Source organism: Bos indicus, chromosome 13 (assembly GCF_029378745.1).
Source record: "Bos indicus isolate NIAB-ARS_2022 breed Sahiwal x Tharparkar chromosome 13, NIAB-ARS_B.indTharparkar_mat_pri_1.0, whole genome shotgun sequence".
NCBI classification, from domain to species: Eukaryota; Metazoa; Chordata; class Mammalia; order Artiodactyla; family Bovidae; genus Bos; species Bos indicus.
Genome location: NC_091772.1, coordinates 76,166,259 through 76,190,754, shown reverse-complemented (window position 1 = coordinate 76,190,754; position 24,496 = coordinate 76,166,259). Strand labels below are relative to the sequence as shown.

The 24,496-nt window shown below is 48.4% G+C and overlaps 2 protein-coding genes across 13 annotated transcripts in view; one reads left to right on the top strand and one right to left on the bottom strand.

Annotated features, from left to right (window-relative positions):
• SULF2 (sulfatase 2) overlaps positions 1-18,026 on the top strand; it is a 126,092-nt gene extending 108,066 nt beyond the window's left edge. For 5 of the 7 annotated variants that reach the window (XM_019972544.2, XM_070801835.1, XM_070801834.1 and 2 more), the window contains exons 12-21: positions 11,244-11,460; positions 11,562-11,658; positions 12,102-12,196; positions 13,052-13,111; positions 13,555-13,724; positions 13,911-14,053; positions 15,082-15,205; positions 15,824-15,857; positions 16,100-16,153; positions 17,095-18,026. In XM_019972544.2, coding sequence (XP_019828103.2) covers positions 11,244-11,460; positions 11,562-11,658; positions 12,102-12,196; positions 13,052-13,111; positions 13,555-13,724; positions 13,911-14,053; positions 15,082-15,205; positions 15,824-15,857; positions 16,100-16,153; positions 17,095-17,125 — 1,025 coding nt within the window. In that variant the 3' untranslated portion in view covers positions 17,126-18,026. The remainder of the gene's footprint in view (positions 1-11,243; positions 11,461-11,561; positions 11,659-12,101; positions 12,197-13,051; positions 13,112-13,554; positions 13,725-13,910; positions 14,054-15,081; positions 15,206-15,823; positions 15,858-16,099; positions 16,154-17,094) is intronic. The other 2 variants (XM_070801838.1, XM_070801837.1) reach the window with 2 other exon arrangements.
• Positions 18,027-18,546: 520 nt separating this feature from the next.
• Positions 18,547-24,496, bottom strand: part of NCOA3 (nuclear receptor coactivator 3) — a 119,139-nt gene continuing 113,189 nt past the window's right edge. For 5 of the 6 annotated variants that reach the window (XM_070801830.1, XM_070801827.1, XM_070801831.1 and 2 more), the window contains 4 exons: positions 23,861-24,098; positions 22,890-23,064; positions 22,273-22,414; positions 18,547-21,957 (listed from right to left, as the gene is read on the bottom strand). In XM_070801830.1, coding sequence (XP_070657931.1) covers positions 21,946-21,957; positions 22,273-22,414; positions 22,890-23,064; positions 23,861-24,098 — 567 coding nt within the window. In that variant the 3' untranslated portion in view covers positions 18,547-21,945. The remainder of the gene's footprint in view (positions 21,958-22,272; positions 22,415-22,889; positions 23,065-23,860; positions 24,099-24,496) is intronic. The other variant, XM_070801832.1, reaches the window with a different exon arrangement.

Below are 24,496 nucleotides of genomic sequence, written 5' to 3'. Positions count from 1 at the left end.
AATACTACAGTTCTGCATCACCCGTGCTTGGTTGAATATCCGGATGTGGAGAAACCATGGATACCGGCGGGAGGGGGGGTTAACTATGAGTTACATGCACATGACCCCCAGCCTTGGTCAAGGTCAGCTGTACTTTGGAGAGGGGAGAGCCCCGCCATCCCAAGTGGAAAAGCTGCCCTAGCCTTCACACCTCCCCACAGCAGGGGCCAAAGAACAGAAAGTTAGGCAGCCAGCGACCAGGGGAGGCGCCTAGGGAGGTCCTCTCAACCTGGCCGCACCCTCCCAGCGGGTGGTCATGGCCCCATTCTGAGGGTCACCTCCCCTGGGGAGCATGCCCCCAGCCAAATGTTCAAATGAGGATGCGCCTGGGCTTTGAGGATGTTTGGCAGGCTGCAGGTGCCAGGACATGGTCCCAGCGAGACGGGTCCCCTGGCTAGAATGTCCCCTCTGGAGCTGGGCAGTTGCCCAGGCCACCATTGCTCTAACCCCCTAACCCAAGGGGAGCCAAAGCCTAATCAGAGACTCTGGTTGTTTCTCTTCTTGCGCTGTGGTACCATCAGCACCACCTGATGCTCAGCACTGTAACCATTTCTGACTATCGAGTTTAGTAGCTTTAAGGACCCTGATGGTGTTGGGCGGCCATCACCACCGTGCGTCCCGAGCTCTCTTCCTCTGGCAGAACTGAAGCTCGGCACCCGAGAAACACTGACACCCCACCACCCTTCCTCCCGCTCTTGGCAGCCACCCCACTGCTTTCTCTGAGTTTTACTCTTGGTACTTCACAGAAGCAGGATCACATAGGATCTGTCCTTCCTGTCTGGCTTATTTCACCCAGCATCAGGGTTCATCCATGTTGTAGCCTGCATCAGGATCCTCATCCTTTTTCAGGCTGAGTGAGACTCCCCTGTAGCCTAATTAGAGACTGGCTGTCAGGCAGCAGGCTCAGAGGTCTCCTGTCTTTGCAGAGGACACCTTCGTTACGAGAGCTGGTTTGTCTCCATAACGACCCAGCTTCTGCCTCGAACGGCACTTCCCCACTGATGGTCCCCCGTTATAACTCCTCACTAGCTGATTAGTAACTGCTAAGCTAATCTCTTTTCAGCTGAATAAAATGATTGGTTTCCAGACTGAATTACACAGTTAACATCTTGCTTCAGCACATGGCACATTGGCTAATCCTTAAATAATACAAGAACTTGTGATTTAGTTAAGCCTCCCCCCGGCCCCCGCCATGAACGCTTAGAGGAAAGAGATTTTATTGCACAGTATTGTTCAGTCACTCAGTCGTCTCTGTTTGTGACCCCACGGACTGCAGCACGCCAGGCTTCCCTGTCCTTCACTATCTCCTGGAGTCTGCTCAAATTCATGTCCATTGTATCAGTGATGCTATCCAACCATCTCAATCTCTGTCACCCGCCTCGCTTCTTGCCCTCAATCTTTCCAAGCATCAGGGTCTTTTCCAATGCATCAGCTCTTCACATCAGCTGGCCAAAGTATTGGAGCTTCAGCGTCAGTCCTTCCAGTGAATATTCAGGGTTGATTTCCTTTAGGATGGACTGGCTTGATCTCCTTGCAGTTCAAGGGACTCTCGGTTCGAAAGCATCACAGTCCAAAAGCATCAATCTCTGTGGCACCCTGTCTTCTTTATGGTCCAACTCTCACATCCACACATGACCACTGGAAAACCACAGACTAGACGGACCTTTGTCAGCAAAGTATTGTCTCTGCTTTTTAATATGCTGTCTAGCTTTGTCATAACTTTGCTTCCAAGGAGCCAGCGTCTTTTAATTTCATGGCTACAGTCACCATCTGTAGTGATTTTGGAGCCCAAGAAAATAAAGTCAGCCAGTGTTTCCACTGTTTCCCCATCTACTTCCCATGAGGTGATGGGACTGGATGCCATGATCTTAGTTTTCTGAATGTTGAGCTTTAAGCCAGCTTTTTCACTCTCCTCTTTCACTTTCATCAAGAGGCTCTTCAGTTCCTCTTCACTTGCTGCTATGACAGTGGTGTCATCTGCATATGTGAGGTTATTGATATTTCTCCTGACAATCTTGATTCCAGTTTGTGCTTCATCCAGTCTGGCATTTCGCATGATGTACTCTGCACAGAAGTTAAATAAGCAGGGTGACAATATACAGCCTTGACATACTCCTTTCCCAATTTGGAACCAGTCCATTGTTCCATGTCCAGTTCTAACTGTTACTTCTTGACCTGCATACAGATTTCTCAGGAGGCAGGTAAGGTGGTCTGATATTCTTATCTCTTTAAGAATTTTCCACAGTTTGTTGTGATCCACACAGTCAAAGGTTTTAGCATAACAAAGTAGATGTTTTTCTGGAATTCTCTTGCTTTTTCTATGATGCAGTGGATGTTGGCAGGTTGATTTCTGATCTCTCTGCCTTTTCTAAATCCAGCTTGTACATCTGGAAGTTTTTGGTTCATATACTGTTGAAGCCTAGCTTAAAGGATTTTGAGCATTACCTTGCTAGCATGTGAAATGAGTGCAACTGTGCAATAGTTTGAAAATTCTTTGGCATTGCCCTTCATTGGGATTGGAATGAAAACTGGCCTTTTCCCGTCCTGTGGCCACTGATGAGTTTTCCAGATTCACTGGCATAGTGAGTGTGGCACTCAATATGCATCTAAGTAGCTGAGACTCAGCTGGACTCGGGCCCTCCTGTGAGGACGGTGTGACATCACAGCCCTGTCTTGTGTGTGCTCAGAGGATCCTGGGAGCAAGACAAGGGCGGCTCCTTACAGCCACCTGGGAAACTCCGTCCCCATCACCAGGCCCAACATTCTTCTTCCTGCGCGTGCCTGCCAGCAAGATGCTCTCTGTCGTTCCTTTCTGCGCAGCTGGCCTAGAGCAGGGGTTCTCAACAGGGAGCAGTTTCACCTGCCAGGACCGCTTGGCTGTGTGCCGGAGTTTCCGGCTGTCACGTATGATGGGCAGTGGGGAGGGATGCTCCTGACATCCAGTGGTAAATGTGCAAGCTGCCTAACATCCTGTGAGGTACAGGTCAACCTCCCACAGCCAAGTGTTATGCAGCCGCAGAGTGTTGCCAGTTTTGAGGTTGAGGTGCCCTGACCCCAAGCAGCTCAGTCCCTGGCTCGCCCTCATGCACTGGGGTGAGGAAGGAGGCAGAGCAGCCAACCCAGGACAGAAGCAGGAGAGACCCAGGACCCAGAGGAGGAGATGAGGACTTGGGGAATAATGGGTCCAGGTGGCCAGTGTTGGTTCATCTCATCTCCCAACAAATCTGCAAGCCCTGCCACATGCCAGCTGCTGAGGTTACAGTTGAACGCGAGAGACACCATCAGACCTCAAGGGTGAGGGCCAGGTATTAGCCAGTTAACAAAGTGGGAAGCTCACTTTCCTGGGTAAAGAATGCATGGAGGAAATGAAACAGGGGTGTGGCCAGGTGGAGAGGGGCTGCGGCTGTAGGGTAGGTGGTGAGTTGACATTTAAATGAGAGCCAAGCGTGACCAGCAGAGCGGAAGTACTCTGAGCCAGGGCAAGAGGAAGCAAGATCCTGTGGGTCCCACCCCGGAGAGCAGGCCACACCGCCCTAGGATTCCCAGGCCTGGGGTGCTAGGAGGGCCCAGTTGTGACCTTGGGTGAGGATGTCAGCTGCAGGGTCCCTAACCAGCAGAGGAGCTGCTGCATGTCAGCTTCCAGGAGCTGAAATATTTACCAGGTCTGTTTCACATCAAACTCCAAAGAGCCCTGGCAGGCAGGTCCAGCTGCTGGGAAATTAACTCAATTGCCCAAGGATTGGGCTTAGGATTTGCCCCCGAGCCATCAGAGCCCAGACTATGAGTCCCCACTTCCTGATACAGGGGTTTCCCTGGTGGCTTAGTTTTTCTAAAGAATCTGCCTGCAAGTGCAGGAGACTCAGGTTTGATCCCTGGGTGGGGAAGATCCCCCGGAGAAGGAAATGGCAACCCACTCCAGTATTCTTGCCTGGAAAATCCCACGGACAGAGGAACCTGGTGAGCTAAGTCCATGGGGTCACAGAGAGTCAGACATGACTTAGCGACCCAACAACCCACCCACCTTCCTGATATATGTGGTAGGAAGGGCACATATATTTCAGGACCCTGGAAACAAAGACACCTAGGGTGACAAGGAGAGCGAGTGGTGTGGGTGCAGTCCTGGAAAAGGTATACACCAGGGCTGGCTGCCTTTTTCTCTAAGGAGCCAGAGAGTAAATGTTTGAAGCTTTGGGACCTAAACAGTCTTTGTCTCAAATGCTCCGTTCTGTCACTGTGGCGAGAAGACAGCCACAGACTCTGCAAATGGTTGACAGTAGCTTCCAAAGAGAATCAGAGGCTGGGATTGGGCAGCCGTAGTTGGGGACCCCCAGGAGTATGGCTGGGGGTGGAGCACTCCAGAGCAACACAAAGGAGCAGAAAGACCCCACTGGGTCTGCTTCCTGGCCCTCTTGGGCAGCTGTGACCTGCTCCTGTGGGGACATCAGCTCAGAAGTGTGTGCGTTTCTGGCCCAGGCACTGCGGCTTCACAGAGACTGAACTCAGTGGGGGAAAGGGTAAGGAGAAAGCTGCCCGGGGTCAGAAAAGGCCAGGGCTTTGTCAAAGGAATGCCTCTTCCGGACCTGGACCCCCAGGTCTTCTGGCCCCTGTGACTCTGATTCAAGGAGGAAAAGTACAGAGGTCTGCCCTAAGAAGGGAGAAGGGGGCACGAGACATCCTGGGCCATGTGGGAGGGGGTTCCCCTCTCCCTTCCTGGGCCCCACCTTGCAGCCTCCAGCCAGTCCACGACCCTTGGCCGCCCCCTGGTGGTCATTCGGAGCCCAGCAGAAACCTGTGTCAGGGCTGGCTCCCGGCCGGGCTCCCAGAACAGATGCGTGTTCACGGCAGTGGGGTTAGACTTGACGCAGGCCTGGGTGGGACCCAAAATGGAAGGAGTGGTGGGGACTGTGGCCAAATGGGAGACCACCACCCTGTCTGAAGTGGCAGCATGCCAGCTCCCGCCCCACTGATCACGCCACCAGTGGATGGGGTGTAGACAGACACATTTCCTGTTCTGTCTTCAGAAGCTGGAAATGCGTGCTCCTAACATGACACCCACCCCACCCCACCATTCTTCTGAAATGTTAGCAACTTGGCCAAATTTGTCTTTTAATATGTAGAAGATACAAGAAATCTGGCTTCTGACTTTAACCTGTGTCAAGGAAGGGGAAATTCCACCCCACACCCCTCCACCAGTTCCTCTTGGGTTCTTTTGGCTGGCTGAATAACTAAATTGACACAAGACTGATTAACAGGAGGGAAAAATATAATTCATACACACAGAGGTCTCCTAGAAGTGTGACCTCAAAGCGACCAAAGCAGACCGTTTATACATCATTTTTAGATGAGGAAATAATTATTTGTGAATATTTAATAGAACAAAGGGACTGCTGCTTGGGGTAGCAGCCTAGTGAAGAAGTGGTCTGTTGAGTTTTCTTAGCCTTGAATCCTCTGACTCTGGTGATAAGGATGCTATGTCTCTTGGTGTAGGGAGGGGACCTTCACATAGAGATTTATTTCCCACTTTTCTGGGGGAAGAGCAGTGTGTGTGTGTGTGTGTGTGTGTGTGCATTTGTCTTTCTTAGCCTGTAGGTCATTTGCCTGATAGTATCAGTCAGGAATAAAGGCAGGTTTAAAAACTGAGTGGAGAAAGGATAAGGGGGCATTTTGAGAAGCCATTTTCACAGCTCTGTCTGCCCTGTTTCCTGACAGTCAGGCCTCAGTCTCCCAAGCCTGGGCTGAGCTGTGACAGCAGCAGCGTTAGAAGCCGGGTGACTAGCTATAATAGGGCAGCACTTATACACCCATTAGCACTAGGAGAACCTGCAGAAGTGAAGAATCCACGGAATCTCCACATCGTACCAACCGCATGGCAGACTCCAGAAGCATCTTGGAGTCCGTAAAAAGTTCCCTCTGGTCGTTTACACGCTCAACAAAGAGCAATGAATTTGGCTGCGTGGGCTCATCTCACAGTGGACACAGAACATGCCTCAAGTCATTCACATGGGGGAAACGCAGCATAACTGGTTACTATGTTTCTCTGCAAATTTCATTTACAGGGGAACATCACAAAATTGAAGTAAGTCTAAAGGTGTCTGAGAGAGCATCTCATGGCTTTGAGACCATTCCCATAGTTGCGAGGCTCCCGTGTGGCATGGAGTGGTGCTCTCCACCATCAGGGAGGAGGGTGAAGGAGCCGGATTTAGGGTATTAACCGTGGAAGGTGATGGGTAGGTTAAGAGCCTGCCCACAGGTTGTCTCTCTCCACATTAAGTGCTGCATCCACTGAACTTGTAAGCTAGCAGACACAGCATGGAAAACAGATATGAAGGGGAGCCTATGGCTAGAGAACTAGCTTTGTAGTCACTGTGGACACGCGGTACGCTTGGGGCATGGGGGAGTAGCTGGTGCCGTAGAGTCTAATTGGCATGAGAAATGTGGACAGGACTTAACTGAGGCAAAAGGCTGCCCTAGAATGCCTGCAGCAATCCTGCCCTCTTCATTGCTGTGTAGATGGTATCACCAGGAGCTCCAAGTGTGGCCAAAACTTATTTATAACATTTATTTTTATTTATTCGCGTGTGCAGGATCTTTTTTTTAATTGCAGCGTGTAGGTCTAGTTCCCTGACCAGGGATCGATCTGTGCCCCCTGCACTGGGAGCACAGAGCCTCAACCACTGGACCACGAGGGCAGTCCCTGAACAGAACAAATTTAAAGCTTTGTAGAGGAGCAGAATTTGCCAGCCTAAAATATGTCTCTTTGACCTATTATTTTGAGCTGGTTATTTTCTAGGAAACAGTAGACACGGGGGGAAACTCTTCAAGTCAGGTGGGAGGAGGGTTTTTTTGCAAGAAACACTGATGTTTGTTAAGGAATAATCTCCATTTGTAATGATGTCGCCCTGTCCCTGGAAGAGGAGGCTGATCAAATCTCTAGAAGCTTTTCTCCATGGAGATGGCCAGAGCTTAAATCTGTGTCACAGTGACCCTGTTTACTGCTGTTTTTCCTGGTTACCTCTAACGACTGGCTCTCCCCACCCTCGACATCCTCATTGGCTGAGGGTGTATTTCAGGCGGCAGCTTCCAGGTTTTTCTGGGTCTTGCCCATGGATACATGTTATTAGACTTTTGTTTGATTTTCTCCTATTACTCTGTCTCACGTCAACTTAATTCTTAGACCAGCAAGAACAACCTAGGAGGGGAGAGGAAAACTTCCCCCCCAAGGCTATGCCAGTCCTTGTGACCTGTCTCCCTTGAAAGGTAAATGCAAAGAGAAGCTGTGAATCAGGTGCGTGGGAGCGAAGAGGAAGCTGACCCAGAGCTCAGTCACCTTAAACCAGGCTGGGTCAGCGTGAGTTGAGGTGAGGGAAACAGCTGGCTTAAGGCCGCCAGGGTATTACAGGCATTTCTGGTTCTTAGGTCTTATGCAAATCGAGAGATTCGGTTCCCATCTGAGCCAAATTTGCCTTCTTTCTTCACTGGTAAGATTGGAGAATGGCAGGGTGAGGAAGCAAAGACAAGCACACCTAGGTCTAAGATTGGAGAGTCTGTCACAGGGTTCACTCCTCACTCTGCATCTCTGCAGAGGCCTGGGTCATGCATACAGGCTCAGCACTTCACGGGACTCCAACTTCATTAGCATGTGTGACCCAAGGACCAACTGGGATATCTGGTAAAGACTCATCCTCTTCAGAGGAATCTAAATCAGCATGAGTTCCTAATATGAAAAATGGGGGTTTGGGTCTTGGTCTGAGGGCAAATAAACAAAAAAACACCTTTCTCATTATGAGTGTCATTAAATAACAAATCTCTACCGAGAAGGTTTGCTGTTAAGCAGCTGGAAATTAGATAGGATGGGTATTAAGAGGCCCTGATAGATACTAGGGTGGGCAGAGATGTGGTAATGCAGTAAGTTGTCCAGAGATTGGATGCTTGGATAAATCAGAAGTGACAGGTAGAGAATTAAGTCCACAGTCGCCTCCAGGGTCCAGCTGAGGGCCAGCTGACCCCATCTGAGAGAGAGTTGTCCCTCAGAAGGAACCTTCTGGGTGTGCTGGGGCCCAGGGGGCTTGATCCTCCAACTTTTCTTGAGTGTAGGACAAGCATCTCTTCCATTGTCCCGATTGCTTTTAACATCTGCAGTTGTCTGGAGGCAAACAGGAAGAGCTCTGAGTGAGCTGGAGTTGCTCTCAGGGTCATGCTTTTGTTTTCTAGTTTTTAAACTGGCGTATAGTTGATTCAGTGTTGCATGTCGGGTGTACAGCACAGTGACTCAGCTGTGTGGGTGTATTTCATATTCTTTCCTACTATGGTCTATTACAGGATGTTGAATACAGTTCCCTGTGCTATCCAGTAGGGCTGTATCTGTTTTATATATAGTAGTTTATATCTGCTAATTCCGAACTTCTAATTTATCCATTCCCCCACTCCCTTTCCCCCTTGGTAACCTTCGTTTTCTATGTCTGCGAGTCTGTTTCATAGATAAGTTCACTCGTGCCTTGTTTTAGACCCACATGTAAGTGAGATCATACAGTATCTGTCTTCACTTAACACGGTAATCTCTAGGTCCATCCTTCACTTGTGCCTTGTTTTAGACCCACATGTAAGTGAGATCATACAGTATCTGTCTTCACTTAACACGGTAATCTCTAGGTTCATCCATGTTCCTGCAAATGACGGAACTTCATTCTTTTTTATAACGGAGTAACATTGCATTGTGTGTGTGTATAAAGTCTCACCTGTTCTTTATTCATCTGTCCATGGACGTTTAGGTTGCTTCCATGTCTGAGCTACTGTAAACAGTGCTTATCAACATCGGGCTGCATGTATCTTTTCAAGTTTTCTCAAGATATGCATCGAGGCATAGGATTGCTGAATCATATGGCAACTCGAGTTTTCTAAGGAACCCAAGTTTTCCATAGTGGCTGCACCAATTTACATTCCCACTAATGGCTGTAGGAGGGCTCCCTTTCCCTGCACCCTCTCCAGCATTTGTTATCTGTAGACTTCTTAATGATAGCCATTCTGACTGGTGTGAGGTGATACCTCATTGTAGTTTTAATTTTCTCTAGTTGATGTTGAGCATTTTTTCATGTGTATGAAAAAATCTGTTTTCTCTTTGGAGAAATGCCCATTTTTTGATGGGATGGTTTGGTTTCTTGTTATTGAGTTGTATGAGCTGCTTATATACTTCGGAAATTGATCCCTTGTCATTGGTAGCATCATTTCCAAATACTTTCTCCCAGTCACTAGACTGTCTTTTTGTTTTATGGTTTTCTTTGCAGCACAAAAGCTTGTAACAAGTTTAATTAGGTCGTGTTTGCTTATTTCCATTCTATTGCCTTGAGACTGACCTAAGATAACCCGGTACGATTTATATCAGGGATGTCTTGTCTATGCTCTCTTCTAGAAGTTTTATGGTGTCATGTCCTGTGTTTAAGTCTTTAAGCTATTTTGAGTTTATTTTCGTGTATGGTGTGACAGTGTGCTCTAACTTCACTGATTTATGTGAGGCTGTCCAGCTTTCCCAACACCCCTTGCTAAAAGACTGTCTTCCTGCACTGTATATTCTTGCCTCCTCTGTCGAAGATTCATTGACCATAGGTGTGATGCTTTTCGTTTTCTAAAGGTTCATATTGCAGGCCAAGAATTATTGCTTTCAACTTTTTTCCCCCTGCATTCCTGAAAACTATTCGCAAAGGACTGAGCTCTAGCTTTCATTCTTACACTAAGTGGCGGCCTAGACAGCCAAACACACTATTGTGAATTTGCTTTCTAGTGTCAGGGATATGCTTTCCCACTAGAGCAGACTTGAAGAGCTTTCATACACTGGAGCTTCTGAGTTAAGGGTAGTGTGCCTTTGAAAAATTTGCATGAAATGTTCAGAAAGGCTTTGGGATGCTTTCCTTCCAAGTACAGAATTCAACCTTGGACCAATTAACTTTAGGGAGAAAGGCCTAGCAATCACTCCTATCACACCTCGACTATCAGCCTCCAGCCGGGATTCCTCCTAGTCATTTGCAGGAGGCCTGGGAGGCGTTCTCATGTGTAGGGGCAGAGATAAGAGTTGGACCATTTTCTAATACCGTTCTTTTCCCCCACCAGCTGGGTTTCAAAGAACTTGCATTCAAAATAATCAGTATGCCATTGTGTTGTCTTGGGATGGCCTGCTCTGAGCCCCAGCACCTGCGTGTCCTCACAGGTGATTTAGAGCTTAGAAAAAAACACTTCTCAGCCCCACCTCACTGCCCTCCCTGAGGAAAGCATCCAAGACCAGAGACCTCCCCAACGCCTCCCTTTCTGATCTGGGAGAATGTGCTGCTTGGCTCTTTTTTTTGTCCAGTTCAAATGAATGTTGTTGTTGTTGTTTTAATTTTGTTTTCTGAGGATTTATTGTGGTGTAAATTCACATATTACATTAGTTTCAGGTATACAATGTCACGATTTGATGTCTGTATATACTGTGAAATGATCACCCCAAAAGTCCACTTAACACAGTCACAAAAAATTTTTTTGAAGATCTACTCTTCCAGCAACTTTCAAAGATGCAGCACCGTATTATTAACTCTGGTTGCTGCACTGTCCACTTCATCCCCAGGATGGACTTACAACTGCAAGTTTGTTAATACCCTTCTGACACTTTCGCCCACCCTCCCCTCTGCCCCAGCAACCTCTGATCTGTTTTCTGTCTGTATCTATGAGCTTGGTTGACGTGAGATCATGCACTGTCTTGTCTTTTTCTGACTTATTTCATTTAGCACAGCCCCCTCAAGGTCCACCTCTGTTGTCACAAACAGCAAGACTTCCTCCTCTTTTATGGCTGAGTAATATTCCATTTTGTGTGCATCCATCACTGGGCACTTAGACTGTGTCCGCCAATTGGCTCTTGTGAATAATGCTGCAGTGAACACGGTGGTGTAGATACCTGAGTTTAGTGTTCGAATCCTCCATTGTGTGGACATCCCAGATGGTTCATCTATGCACAGCTCTTCCTGGAGATTTACCTCAGGCCAGTTCCTCCTCAGCTCTAAGATGTCAGTTTCTCCAGCTGAATCACCTAGAGGTCCTTTCCAGTGGGATCTAAAGCCAGCTTCCCAAGGGGTAGGTTTCCTGAGCCCCAAGCTTGGGAGTGCAGCCCTGTCTGAATCAAGGGTCCGCTGCACAGGGATCCTGGCCTGCCTTCCCAGCCTCCCCTCTGATGCCCACAGAGTACAAGGCCAGCTACGCCCGGAATCGCTCCATCCGCTCGGTGGCCGTCAGGGGGCACCACGTCAGCCTGGACGACACATCCCAGCCCCGCAACCTCACTAAGCGGCACTGGCCTGGAGCCCCTGAGGACCAAGACGACAGGGACGGTGGGGACTTCAGTGGCACTGGGGGCCTCCCGGACTACTCGGCCCCTAACCCCATTAAAGTCACACATCGGTGAGAGTCCAGGCAGGGATCAAGGAGGCGGGCTGGGTCCTCAGCAGGGGCGTCCACAACCCCCCACCCAAGGGCCCCACGTGACCCCTTCTCTCAAACAGGTGCTACATCCTGGAGAATGACACAGTCCAGTGCGACCTGGACCTGTACAAGTCCCTGCAGGCCTGGAAGGATCACAAGCTGCACATTGACCACGAGGTGAAGGAGTCTGCACCGGGAGGGTTCTCGCCACCTCGAGCTCAGCAGGGCCACTGGCCAGAGCAGGAAGCAGGGAGGCAGGCCCAGGGGACAGAGTCCCGCAGGATCCTCACCAGGGCCTCAGACAGTTCCTGCTGGGGGACGAGGGGCAGGGAAGGACCACGCAGCCATGACACACCCCTCTATGATGTACAAGATGCTTACTCCACACTCAGCCCTTCCTTCCAACAAGCCTGGGGGGAGGCCTTCAAGTCCTCCAAGGGCTCAGCTGGTTCTCGGGCAGGACAAGACAGGAGAATGACCTTTGGTTCCTTCAGCAGGTAGAACCAAGGACCCACCTCAGAAACCACAGACACAGGCAGCAACTGGGGGCCCTGCCAGGCAGGCCCTTCTTACCCAGCCCCCGAGAGTCTCACGGCCTCCTTTCCTACTTCCTCCTTCAGATCGAGACGCTGCAGAACAAAATCAAGAACCTAAGGGAAGTCCGAGGTCACTTGAAGAAAAAGCGGCCAGAAGAATGTGACTGTCACAAAATCAGGTGAGAGGCCCCTAGAGCCCCTGCAGGATCGCTCCTAGGAACACAGCATCCTCTCTGTGACTTCTTCCACTATTTTTATATTCCTTGCTTAGAGTAAACACAATAGTAACCAGGAATAATGCACATCCTGTTACCACCCAGACGTCCAGATTTCATGCCCTGCCCACAGGCAGCCCGACTGTGGAACCAGTTTCCCAGAAGGAAAAGTGCCTCCACAGACAGCCCTTCCAGGAGCAGCCCACATGGCCCGGGACCCACTTTACCAGATCAGGGAATCCCCAGCCCAAGGGTCAGAACTCAAAAGCAGCGCTGTCCAACCACACCTCTGTGGTGATGGAAGGCGCTGGACCTGTGCTGTCCTGTTTGGTGGCGGCCAACCTACCACCTGTGATTATAGAGCTCTGAATGGCAGCCACTGTAACTGAATCACTCGTTTAATTAAAATTGAAATAGCCCCAGGTGGCTAGTGGCTACCACAGTCCCGGGCTGCCTTTCCAGAAAGGGCTTACCCACTGTGGGTTTCCCCAGGGCTGGCCCTGATCAAGCAAAAGCTGGGCGGGCAGGGGAGCTGGAGGCAACCCACCTGGAGCCAGGTCCAGCCTCCAGGCATGGTTAACTTACACCTACCCTCACATTCTGTGTCTGGCCGAGGCCTTCAGCCAGGGTCTCTCAGCTCACGCATGGAGGAAGGAGCCAGGCAGGCAGGAGGCTGCCACCCTGGGGATAGTGTCTCCCTAGCATGGCCCAGGAGGAGAAACGGGGGTCCCAGAGAAGCACAGTTTGCAGCCACCCACTAGGGTGGCCCTGGGCACAGTGTCTGAAGGCTGGGCTGGGGGGGGCGGGGGTCTGTTGCAGTTACCATGCCCAGCACAAAGGCCGCCTCAAGCACAAAGGCTCCAGCCTACATCCTTTCAGGTAAGGGCAGCTGCAGGCCCTCCTGAGAAGGGGGCCCTCCCTGAAGCTGAAACAAACAAGGACAAGCAGGTCCTGGCCTTTCCCTGGGAGGCGCAACAGGCCCTGCAGAGCCCCGACTCCCAGATCAACCCTAAACCTGGCTCCAGGCGCTGCCTATGGGCAGAGCGGGTTATGGCAGGGCAGGGCAGGACACAGGCCCCCAGAGAGGACGTGTGAGTAGGAGGCCCAGCAATCTCCTGGTACCATCCACCCCTGCGCTGCTTTGGGAGCTAATACAGGATGACAGGAGCCTCATCTGGCCCCAGCCCTGCCCTGCACCAGCAGTAGGATTTGGAAGGCCCTTTGGGAAGTCTCCAGGGCCGTGCCCACAGCTCCCGGGGCAGGAAAAGGCTCCCATGTGGGGCTGGGGGAGGTGTGAGGGGTGCGGCCCTGTGTGCCCCTAGGAAGGGTCTGCAGGAGAAGGACAAGGTGTGGCTGCTACGGGAACAGAAGCGCAAGAAGAAACTCCGCAAGCTGCTCAAGCGCCTACAGAACAATGACACGTGCAGCATGCCCGGCCTCACGTGCTTCACCCACGACAACCAGCACTGGCAGACGGCACCCCTCTGGACGTGTGAGCCAGCCGGGCCCGGGGCGGGGGTGCTCCTCCCAGGGGTCCCAGCATCCCCTCAGCTTGTGAGTGCTTCCTGCCAGGCCCTGTGGGTCTTTCAGGAACAGGTCCCCCAGCAACCTCAGGCAGGACAGGAAGGGGCTGGCGGCCGGGCTTCCCCAGCTCAGGGCTCGCGCTCTTCCCTGGCAGTGGGGCCCTTCTGTGCCTGCACCAGTGCCAACAACAACACGTACTGGTGCATGAGGACCATCAACGAGACCCACAACTTCCTCTTCTGTGAATTTGCAACCGGCTTCCTGGAGTACTTCGATCTCAACACAGACCCCTACCAGGTAGACAGCACAGGCTGGAGAAAGGGGGCCGTGGGGTACTTACTACAGGCCTTACCAGGTAGGCAGCCCGCGGAAATGACCAACAGCTTTTCCAAGTCCCACGGAGTCCCTAAGACAGAAGTGAGGAGAAGCCACCGGGAAGGCTGAGGCTCAGTGTGCCACCCTGCCTGCCTGCCTCCTCCCAAATCCACTGTCTACTGACTGATCACCCATAGACTCTTTATTCCAACTTACCCACCTGGGACCGTTGCAGCAGGCTTTGTGGGATCTTGGGGAATGCCTAGAACCTGGAGCTTCAGGGGTTCTTAGGGTCAGGCCAAATCCTGTAGACCACAGGCCTAACTAACGATCACGCAGCCCTTACTCTGCGCTTCCATGTATTAACCCATCTGAACATGCACGAGACTGAAGAATGGGACTCATCAGCCACAGAGCCTGGTGAGCAGAACTTGCCTGTCCCTCATAAAACATGGTCATGACCCAGCTTCAGCATTAGAGCTGCTCAGTAGCATGGTCTTGGCACTGTCCAGTCTTCTATAGAAAAGCCTGACAGCAATTTTTTTTACACCCTTTTGTAAATGCCAGCAACTGTCTTGTTTTGCTATTAATTACCATATAGGCCACCAGGCATCCCCGTATTTTACAAAAAGGGTTGACCGAGCTGGTAGGTTAGTGGGTCACAGCAGTACCTGGACCAGGACACTCACCCAGACCTTTGCCAAGTAGCTGCCTTCCCATCAAGAGGACCTGAGAGGCTGGGAAGGGCTTCTTCCCAGGCTTGGTATGTTTGCTGACCGGTGGTTCCAGGAGTTCAATGTGAAATCCATGGTGGTTTTTGAGATTTCGTGCACATGAGGCTAGAGGCAACTGTTCCAAACCCCAGCCTTTGTGGAGGTGGATGTCACCACCCCTTACCAGCCACATACTCCCCACCTGCCCAAATCAGGCCCCCTGGTTGGTAGAAGTCGGGGGGGGGGGGGGGGCCTCCCATCCTCATCTCATTGATAACCTACCTTTTTTCCAACCAGTTGATGAATGCAGTGAACACCCTGGACAGGGACGTCCTCAATCAGCTACACGTGCAGCTCATGGAGCTGAGGAGCTGCAAGGGTTACAAGCAGTGTAACCCCCGGACCCGGAACATGGACCTGGGTAAGCAAGTGCCCCAGGGTGGAAAGAGGTGACCACAGGAGGGGACTGAGGAGGGCCCATCTGAAGAGTGAACTCAGAATCACCAGGAGCTGGTGAATTCTCTAACATCCACCAGCCATGTGCCACTTTTATGGTGAATGCCATCACTCAGATTTATCACTCTGTGCCCGCCAGAGTGCTGAGTGTTTTCTAGGCATTAACTGACAGGCGTTCCGACAACCCTCTGAGGTGAATCTGCATGTCCTCGTTTAGTGATGAGTAAGGGGACTGGGTCCAGAGCCCACAGTTGGGCTCTCCCCACTGTCCGTCCTCGGTAGCACAGGTGTTCACGCCCACCCATGGGTCCCCCACCATGAATGACCACGGTTAGTGCTGAATGTCTGTGACAGGAGCCTGAACCTGATAGAGAGGCTCCCAGAGTATATGTCCCCGACAGTGTCTTAGGGACTGCTGGGAATTCAGGCCCCTCTGTCTAGGGGCCACTACAACATCATGGGCTTATGACCAAAACACTAAGTGTTTTAAAAAAGACGAGAGACAGTTATAAAGTTTGTCCTTGCTGGTGCCGTTTTTGCCCTAAAATTATGTTTCCATGTTGTACGTTTCTCTGTCCTTTAGGACTGAAAGATGGAGGAAGCTATGAGCAATACAGGTATTGCTTTTGCTTTTAAAGCCTGAGAACTGCCCTGTACGGTGACCCGTCCTGTAGTCTAACCTCAGAGGTTGCACGTGTGAGGTTGGGGTGCTGCCCTATCTCTGATCTGCCAGGGCCTGGCTCACCCACCAGCGACAGCTGTCCCCTAAAAGGCCTTCTTCGTGTAGTTCTCTGGGGGTCACTTTTTCTTTCTTGGTGATGGTTAATACTCTTTCTCCTTTTGACACTTGAAAACGTAGGCAGTTTCAGCGTCGAAAGTGGCCAGAAATGAAGAGACCTTCTTCCAAATCACTGTGAGTTGAGGAACCAGTTTACCACTAGAGAGCTGGTCTGACCCGGTTCGCTTTGCCGAGGCTGTTCCCCATGCATGCCCTTTTCTCATTCCTCTCGTCTGTCCTCATAAGACGGGAAGCAGTCGTGTCAGTCTTTCCAGTAAAATAACCTACTTGGATACACCGCATGTACTAGATCAATACTTGTTGTTCTCCACATCATCATCTCTGCTTTGGAAGCTCAAGGCCTCCCTGAGAGGCTCAGAAGCGTGTCAGTTGGCTGAGTACCAGGCATCTTGAAGGCTGTGGCTGCCGAGCTGCTCCCTGGTCCATAGTGTCAGCAGCAAGGTGACCTCATTAAATGGTTTCCAGAACACCCATGCTACAAGCTCACCCACGCTAGGGTCAGCAGAGGCTATGAGGGGCCAGGAGGCCGTGGCAACCTGGAGAAGTCACTCTGCTTTAAAGAGAACAGAATGGGATGCAATTTGAATCCTCTGACTCATTGAGAAAATGCAGAAGTGCAGATATATACGACAATTTGTTAATGGTGGCAACTAGTCTGATGTGACTTTACCTTGCAGGCCAATCACGCCCGTGGTGAGCTGCCATTTGTAACCTCCCCCTCATTTTCTATCATTATATGCATGTAAGCCTGTGTGGCTTTAACAGGAAAATAATAATGGGCCAATTAAGCATTTCTTTGGTGCAACAAGAATCAGAGTACTTCTCACATTCCTTAGCCACCATCCTGTCCAGATCCTTAAATGACATCTTTGCCAGTCACTATGTGTGAGCCAACAACTGACAATCTAGACAATGAGACAATAGCAAGCCCTGTCTGAGGGATCTGGAATTAACTCCTTCTCAGCAGCCACATCCTTGAAGCAAAGCTGACTCAGCTGTAGGGCCGATTAAGAAATCCTTAGGCAGCATGATACACTGTCTGCTTTGTTCTACAGGGGACAGCTGTGGGAAGGCTGGGAAGGTTAAGAAGCACGAGCTGGACCTCCAAAACCAGAGGCGTCACCTGTACAATGAAAAACCCTGAATGATTTCCAGCAGACCTGTGCTGTTAGCCAGGAGGCCGAGACACACGGAACCCACCTTCAGTCAATGCGGCAGATTCTGGACGAGAACCAACGGGAGCAGTGAGACTTCCGGAAGTCCATGCTTGTCCCTGCTTTTGCTTTGGATTATACCTCACCAGCTGCACAAAACGCATTTTCATATCAAGAAGTCACCACTAACCCTCTCTGAGGGGCTCACAAGGGAAGAAGAACAGAGAGATTTTCTTGGAAATTTCCCCCAAGGGTGAAAGTCACTGGAATTTTTTTAAATCACGGGGAAAGAACCACCCTGTTTTAAATCCTGTTATTCTTTTGGTTCGTCACAGAGGAGGAGGACAGAGGGAGGAAACGGTGCACCAAGTTTGACAGTGAGTCAACAGCACAAAAGACAGGAATTTCTATCTCACCCTATAACCCTGGCTGCCTCTGAAGACAATGACTTCAATGTATATATGTGACTATTTACATGTAACCAGCTCGGAAACTTCTAGGGGAATCTAATAAGAAAACCCAATTTTCAAGAGTGGCGGTGTTAATAAATGGTGTGGCCCGTGTAAAAGAAACCCCTCGCAGTTGTGGACATTCCTCTTCCTGACCAGATGCCATTTCTCCCAGGATTCCTTCGTTATCTGTCCCAGAACTGATGTTTTTTAAAGTCCTGCAAAGACAGGAAGTTGATGTATGCCCCAAGTTTTAACAAAATTGTATTTGTAAAGGAATTTTGTAGTCTACGTATTGTCATACAATGTTGAAAAGCCCAGCCAATGACCAGCACTTGGCATGAGGTAACCTTTGACATTTTTCTAAAAGGCCATTTCTTGGGAGTTGTTTTTTGGCGTGTTTGGGTTTTTTGTTTTTTTTTTTAAAGCATTTGAGATACTACCAGTCAACATCTTTTTGGAAGGAAGACACCTTGGGTTTAGATGGTTTTTTAAAAAGGGCTATATGTGGTTATAAACTGACTAGAATTTACCATACTTTGGGAACCTTATCTCATATCACACCAGCTTTAGGATCACACTTTGTAAAAATAATGACCAACTACAAAGCCACTCACCTTAGCCAGCCCTTCGTGTACCAGGCAGTCCGACCAGTAAAGGCAGCTGTGGGAACGCTAGACTGGGAGGAGGAGGGAGAGAAACTGCATCTGGCTCCGCACATTTCTCCCTAACACGTGACCCCCTAGGCACTTACCTTGTGTAAGCAGAGGGCCACGGTTCTCAAGATTTCTTTTACCCTCACAGAAACCTTTATCCATTAGCTGAAACACAATTTCTTATATTTTACCCTGAATTCGACTGGGATTTAAAAAAAAAAGAAAAAAAAAGTGGCACGCTCTTGGCCTTCAATTTTAAATAGAAACCTTTATTTACAATGATGTCCAAAATGATCAAAGGAGTCATAGCTTACCACTCAACTGTCTCATAAGTTAGCCCATGTGGTTTGAATTCTCTGCAGTGTAAAGCATGATTTTGATTTTTTACAAACAACATTTAATGTAAACTTGTTTTAAAGTGAATTCATTCTCAATACTGTAAGTCAATTCCTGAGAATTTAAATCTTGCTCTCAGAATGACATTTCCATCTTCTCCTTTCAAAAAAGAGAGAGAGAAAGAAAACACCCTGCTTGTGATTATACAGTCTGCCTTGGAGCTGAACGGCAGCTCCTGCTCTTCTGCAGAGGGGACAGTTCATCTGTCCGAGCAGTTTTACTACTATGAATTTCCCACTTGCAAACAAATGCATGGCTTCTGCAAATAAAAAGGGAGCTAACTGGACAGGCATATGGGTAACTGGCAACCCGTTCTGTTTCCTTCTCAGCTGCATCAGTCCATGGATCACGGAACTTACAGGACAGCAAGCCCACTATGTTCTGTAGTGCCCACCCCATACACCCCAGTTCACCTCAGACATTAAATACTGATTAAGCATCCTGCTGACTGATATTTACACCTTTCCATCAAGATGCACGATTTAGAAAAATGGCATCAGAATATGAACATTAACAATGGATTTCTATTTGTTTTTTAAAAGGAAGAAATGTTATCTCCTTTATATCATTTTGATCTTTATAAAATATATATATTTATATTTATATATCTTTGGATTCAGCAAAAAAGTAGGTACTGGAAATATCTCACATTCTAAAAGCAGATGAAAACGTTACTTATACTGTTCACCCAACAGATACTAAGGTTTAAAAAGTGGTGGGAGCGGGGCGGAGGAGAGGTAGGCAGCAGAAATACAAAAAATTATCCATAAAAAATAAAATGGGGAATTAAGGTAAAAACAAATTATCTCAAAGACTGCCATCTATTAAAAGAAAATCAAAATCTTAAATTTGCACCAATGAACAAGTAGAAAATATAAAAACTTATAATAAACTTCACTTTTCTTCCATATAAAAAGGGGGTGTTGCCTTCCACTTAGCCTGGAGTCAGAACGGACTGAGAAAAAGAATCCCAAAACTGAGTTTTTAATTAAAGTCAAGAAAGGTGAGAGCACCATTCTATTTCTCCCCACATACATGCAACTTTAAGAAACGTTCAGATACACCTGATGCAATTGTGTCTAAAAAGAGACTCTTACTCAGCTCTTCCTCTGTCTCCAGACCGGAGGATGCATTATCTGCAAAGTGCAGGCCCCTGGGATGGAAGCTAATGGATTTGTAGTCTTAGATTTATTTTTAACCAGGTGGGGGGGATGCGAAACTCAAATCCACTCTAGTGGTGTTTCTGGAAATACAGGTTTCACTTAGTCATACGCAAGTCAAAGAAATCAAATGATCTTACCTTCAGTGACACCTAGAAAGATTGGCTAAATGAGTGAAAAAAATTTTAACTGGCTCTCAGTTATTGCTAAGAAATGACACCAAGGCTAACAGACATTTGAAAATCATAGATAGTCTAAAAACCCCATTTCATTCAACTGCTTGAACCTGATAAAAAGTAAGCTAGGTAAAGGGAATCAAACTTGACTTTCTTCCCTATTCCCAGCTGACAAGTGGCAGCAGCAGAAGGGGTGGTGGAGGAGAGGGATACAAAGGCGCCCAGTCAGACCCTGGCTCCGAATCACATGAATGTGGCTGCTCTGCAGACTGAACTCTTTAGGAATAACCATGATGCTACTTCCTCCGATTCTCAGGACATCACAGTAGGAGAAGGACAAGACAGCTGAGCAGATGTGGTTTCAGCTGAGCAGAAACCACACATCAAGGATTCTACGCCTGAGATCTCAATGTGGGATTCAAGTCCTAGCAACCAAAACCTTAGAGCACTCCTAAAATGGATGAGAAGATGACGCGTTCAATTACAAATATATACATATACCATGACTTGCTATTTATGGACTGCCTAAAAATCCAACATTCTTCTTTGGAATCAAATTGCTTGATCTTTTAAAATTCTTGATTTTTTCTTAAGTTTATTTCCCCTTGTCTGTTCTCTCCCCCCAAATTAACGAAGTGCTTAGTTCTGGTAGAGAAATTGTTTTAAAAAATGTAAATGCCTACATTTAAATGATCGCTTTAAAAAGCATTTAGATTAAGAGACTGAACAGGAGCGAGCATCTAAGGCTAGGGGCAAGGAAAACCTGTTGGCCGCAGCCCCTACCCCAGGCCACAAAATTCAGGGCACGACTTCTGTCGGTAACCTCACCACACTGAACTTACTGAAACTGACAATGTTAAATATTTAGCTTCACAAACTCTGTAAAAATGAGTTGTTGTGGCCTACAAAAAAAAAAAAAAAAGGTATATACATATGTTACATCATACAATAATCTTAAAGGTCATATTTACAAAAGAAAATCTATTCACAGAAACACTGCGAAATTCTGATTCAGAATGCAGTACCTGGCCTTGGGGTTTCTGCAGTTTATTTTCAAAAAGCATTATTGCTCTACCATATAGGCAAAAGGTGAAACCAGTACTTTTCATAACAACAACAAAAATCATAGTTCTTGTCCAACAGGTAAGTTTAGACAACAACTAGGAATGTGGTTCACCATTCCTCAAGACCAAGAGAATATTGCATGTATCCATTACTTTTTAAATAAAGTGCACTCAGCTGCACATCAGCAAGTGAAGAACTGCCACTGCTGCAATTAAATACTGTCGTCTGTTTTCCCTTCTGCAAAGCCATCTGACACCAAGGACAATTCCTGGAGGTGAAGTATTACAGGACGTTAGGGGCAGATAAAAACCCTTTTTAGGAAAAAGCCTAGGACAACCAAGAGGAGGCTGGGAGCTATCCTTAAAGGAGAACCTGGAAATGCCACCTTTATAAGACAGCCTGTGACAAAAACCCTCGAATGTGGACCATGCTCTTCACCCAGTACTGCAACTATCAAGAAACTCATCTCTTGATTTCTCCAATGTTCTCTGGCCTCACCTCTATTTTTTCCAAAGACTCTGGACAGCCAAGCAGAAAAAAAGTGACACAGGACAGTTTGTGATCAGTAACACTCCGTACCTCCAGAATCATATCCCCAAAAGGCAGAATGCCAAAAATATTTGTTTTAAACACCATGATACATAGGAGGAGGGAAAGAAAACAGGCAGATATCACACTTCAGGTTAAAATTCAGTCCTGCTCAAATGACATCACTTGAAATACCGTTGATGGAGATTGGAGCTGGTCCTTTCTTCAAAGCTGGGTGCCTAGAACAACGATTCACTACTCCCGGTAATCCTAGTGCAGTGTCTTGTACGGTGATTTCCTTGGACGTCATGGCGTAGACAGGTCAGCAATATTTCTGTTGGCAACCAGAAGAAACATGAGTAAAACACACGCTTTGTCCAAAAGAAAAGAATCCCTATGTCTCCACGGATGGCTTGCCACATGGCTCTGGCTGACTGACTCAGTCCTTAGATACCAGGTTTCTAAAAGTATCAAATGGCCCAATACCTTCAAACCAAAAGTTTTTTCAAGGATTATATATTTTAAGTTAAACATCCAAGGTAAAAATCTACCTAGGACCTTTACATTATCATTGAGGCTTTGGTTCTCTCCAGAGAACAGGAAAAAAAAATGTTGAGAAGGGGAAGGAACAGAACCCCATACCCTATACCTGATCAGGACCCATGGGCATGCCAGCCATGGGCATGGCGTTCATGTTCATCTGTCCCATGGGACCACCGCTGCCGTTCATGTGCACCATACTGTACGCTGCAGGATTCCCCTGGTGGGCAAACTGCTGCTGGGGAAAGGTGCTGTGAAGAAAAGTGGGAAATTACCTCCTGGGTCACTTTCAAAACACAGGACAGGCACACAGAGACCACCACAATTCTGTCAGTGTTGCTATACTTAAGCAGAGAACATGAGCAAGAAAACTCAGACAGCCTGTCTTCTCTCTTTCACAGTTGTCTGTGCTCACACCCTTGTGGATATGCACACAGTAGGAAGGTGTCTCAGAATGGATGAGCCAAATAACACTCTCTAGTATCAGCCCAGGCCTTTGGATCTCCCCATCCAAACAGGCTTGGCTGCAAAACAGAGACTAATTCCCTGAACTTTCGACACATTCTAGTGGCTGACTTTCAAAGTCCCTGTTCTAGGAATTTCCCAGCAGTCCAGTGGTTAGACTCTGCACTTTCACTGCACAGGACCTGGGTTTGATCCCTAATCAGAGAACTGAGGTCCTGCAAGCCTGGTGCCACGGCCAAAAAAGAAGGCCCTGCTCTTCACCTGTTCCGGGCCAGGGTTCCTGACGGCCAGCCCTTCATTTCTGATGACTGATACATGGGTGCGGTCTGAGGATGCTGCATCATGGGATTCTGGGAGGGACCCATTCTTGATGACATCATCGCATTGGGAGGACTAGGCACTCGACCAAAGGCTGGATCTGGTTGTTGTCCCATCCCTTTAAAAAAGAAAGAAGAAAAAGAAGTTACAACGTTCAAATGGAATATCAGCTTTCTATAGAAACTTGAGGTTCTTTTTTTTTTTTAAGGTGGGGGAATGTGGTTAAGTATAAGGTATAAAGATGCTGCTGGTCAGTAATTCTTGCTTCTCCACAAGGTGACAACCAGAGCAACAGGCTTCCCATACAGACACCCCCCATCTGGATCCCCCAAAGGGCAGCCACCCCAGTGAGCTTTCTGACACTAGGACACCAGGTCACGGCCCGCTGCCCTCCAGCCCTCTTTAGAGCACAGGGCTGCTGTCCCTGACTGAGGGATGCACCCTCAAATGTCAGCTCCCCAAGAGATTCCTGGAGCCCCACTCCTTCATGCTTCTGGAACCTCACAGAGGCATGCCTTTAATTAACATGCCCAAACCACCAAGGAAAGGAACTCAGAAAGCCTACACAGCGCCTTCCTCTCACTGTTCAGCAATGGCAGAGTTCTACTACACTGGGACATACTGGGGCGGGGATGGCCTGGCCTGGTACGGCCTTCTTCCAAATTAAGATGTGAGGAACTGAAAAAACAAGACCAAGGCGGAGAAACCTCAACTATTGAACAATCATCTACCTCAATGACAATCACCTGTACACTGAAGTAGACAGTTTTGTTCTGCTATTTTTAGTTAATCTGTTTCTCTTATGAAATAGTAAGAGAGTGAATAGCATTTGTTTTCAACATACAACACATCTAGTGAACATTACGTCCTCAGGAGTGTTACTTGGGGGTAGACATGACCACTGTCAAGTGTACCGTAATTTGAAGGGTATGGAAACTGCTGGGGTGGAGCTTGCGGCATGGCAGGCCCAGCCAGGACCCCATCCATGCTAGGGGACGCAGTCACATTCGGGGGTGGACTGAAGGCCTGGGTTTGCTGCTGCTGCTGTTGCTGCTGCTGTTGCATCATCATCGCCACCCTCTGCTGCCGGAAGTGATGACTCAGCAGCTCTCTGCTGCGCTGGGCAACCATCTGAGCGTTAAGGAAACCCTGCTAACACCAGAGAAAAGAACACAATTACACACGTACAGCAAGAGTCAGCCAGTTTCACGTGTATGGTGCACGCATGACACATTAGGTATCAAAGAAAAAAATACCCAATGCTTTTCTTTATCATTAGAAAAAAGGAAATGCCCAATTCTCATTATGGTAACAGCTTTCTGACTCAGTATGGGGGTGGGTGTTGGGAGAGCAGAACAGGGACCTCCGTATTATTGGGGGCTAGGGGACAAAAACAGCTTCCCAGGTGGCTCAGTGGTAAAGAATCCACCTGCCAAGCAGGAGAAGCAGGTTCAATCTCTGGGTGGGGAAGACCCCTTGGAGAAGGAAATGGCAACCCACGCCAGAATTTTTGCCTGAGAAATCCCATGGACAGAGCAGTTTGTCAGGCT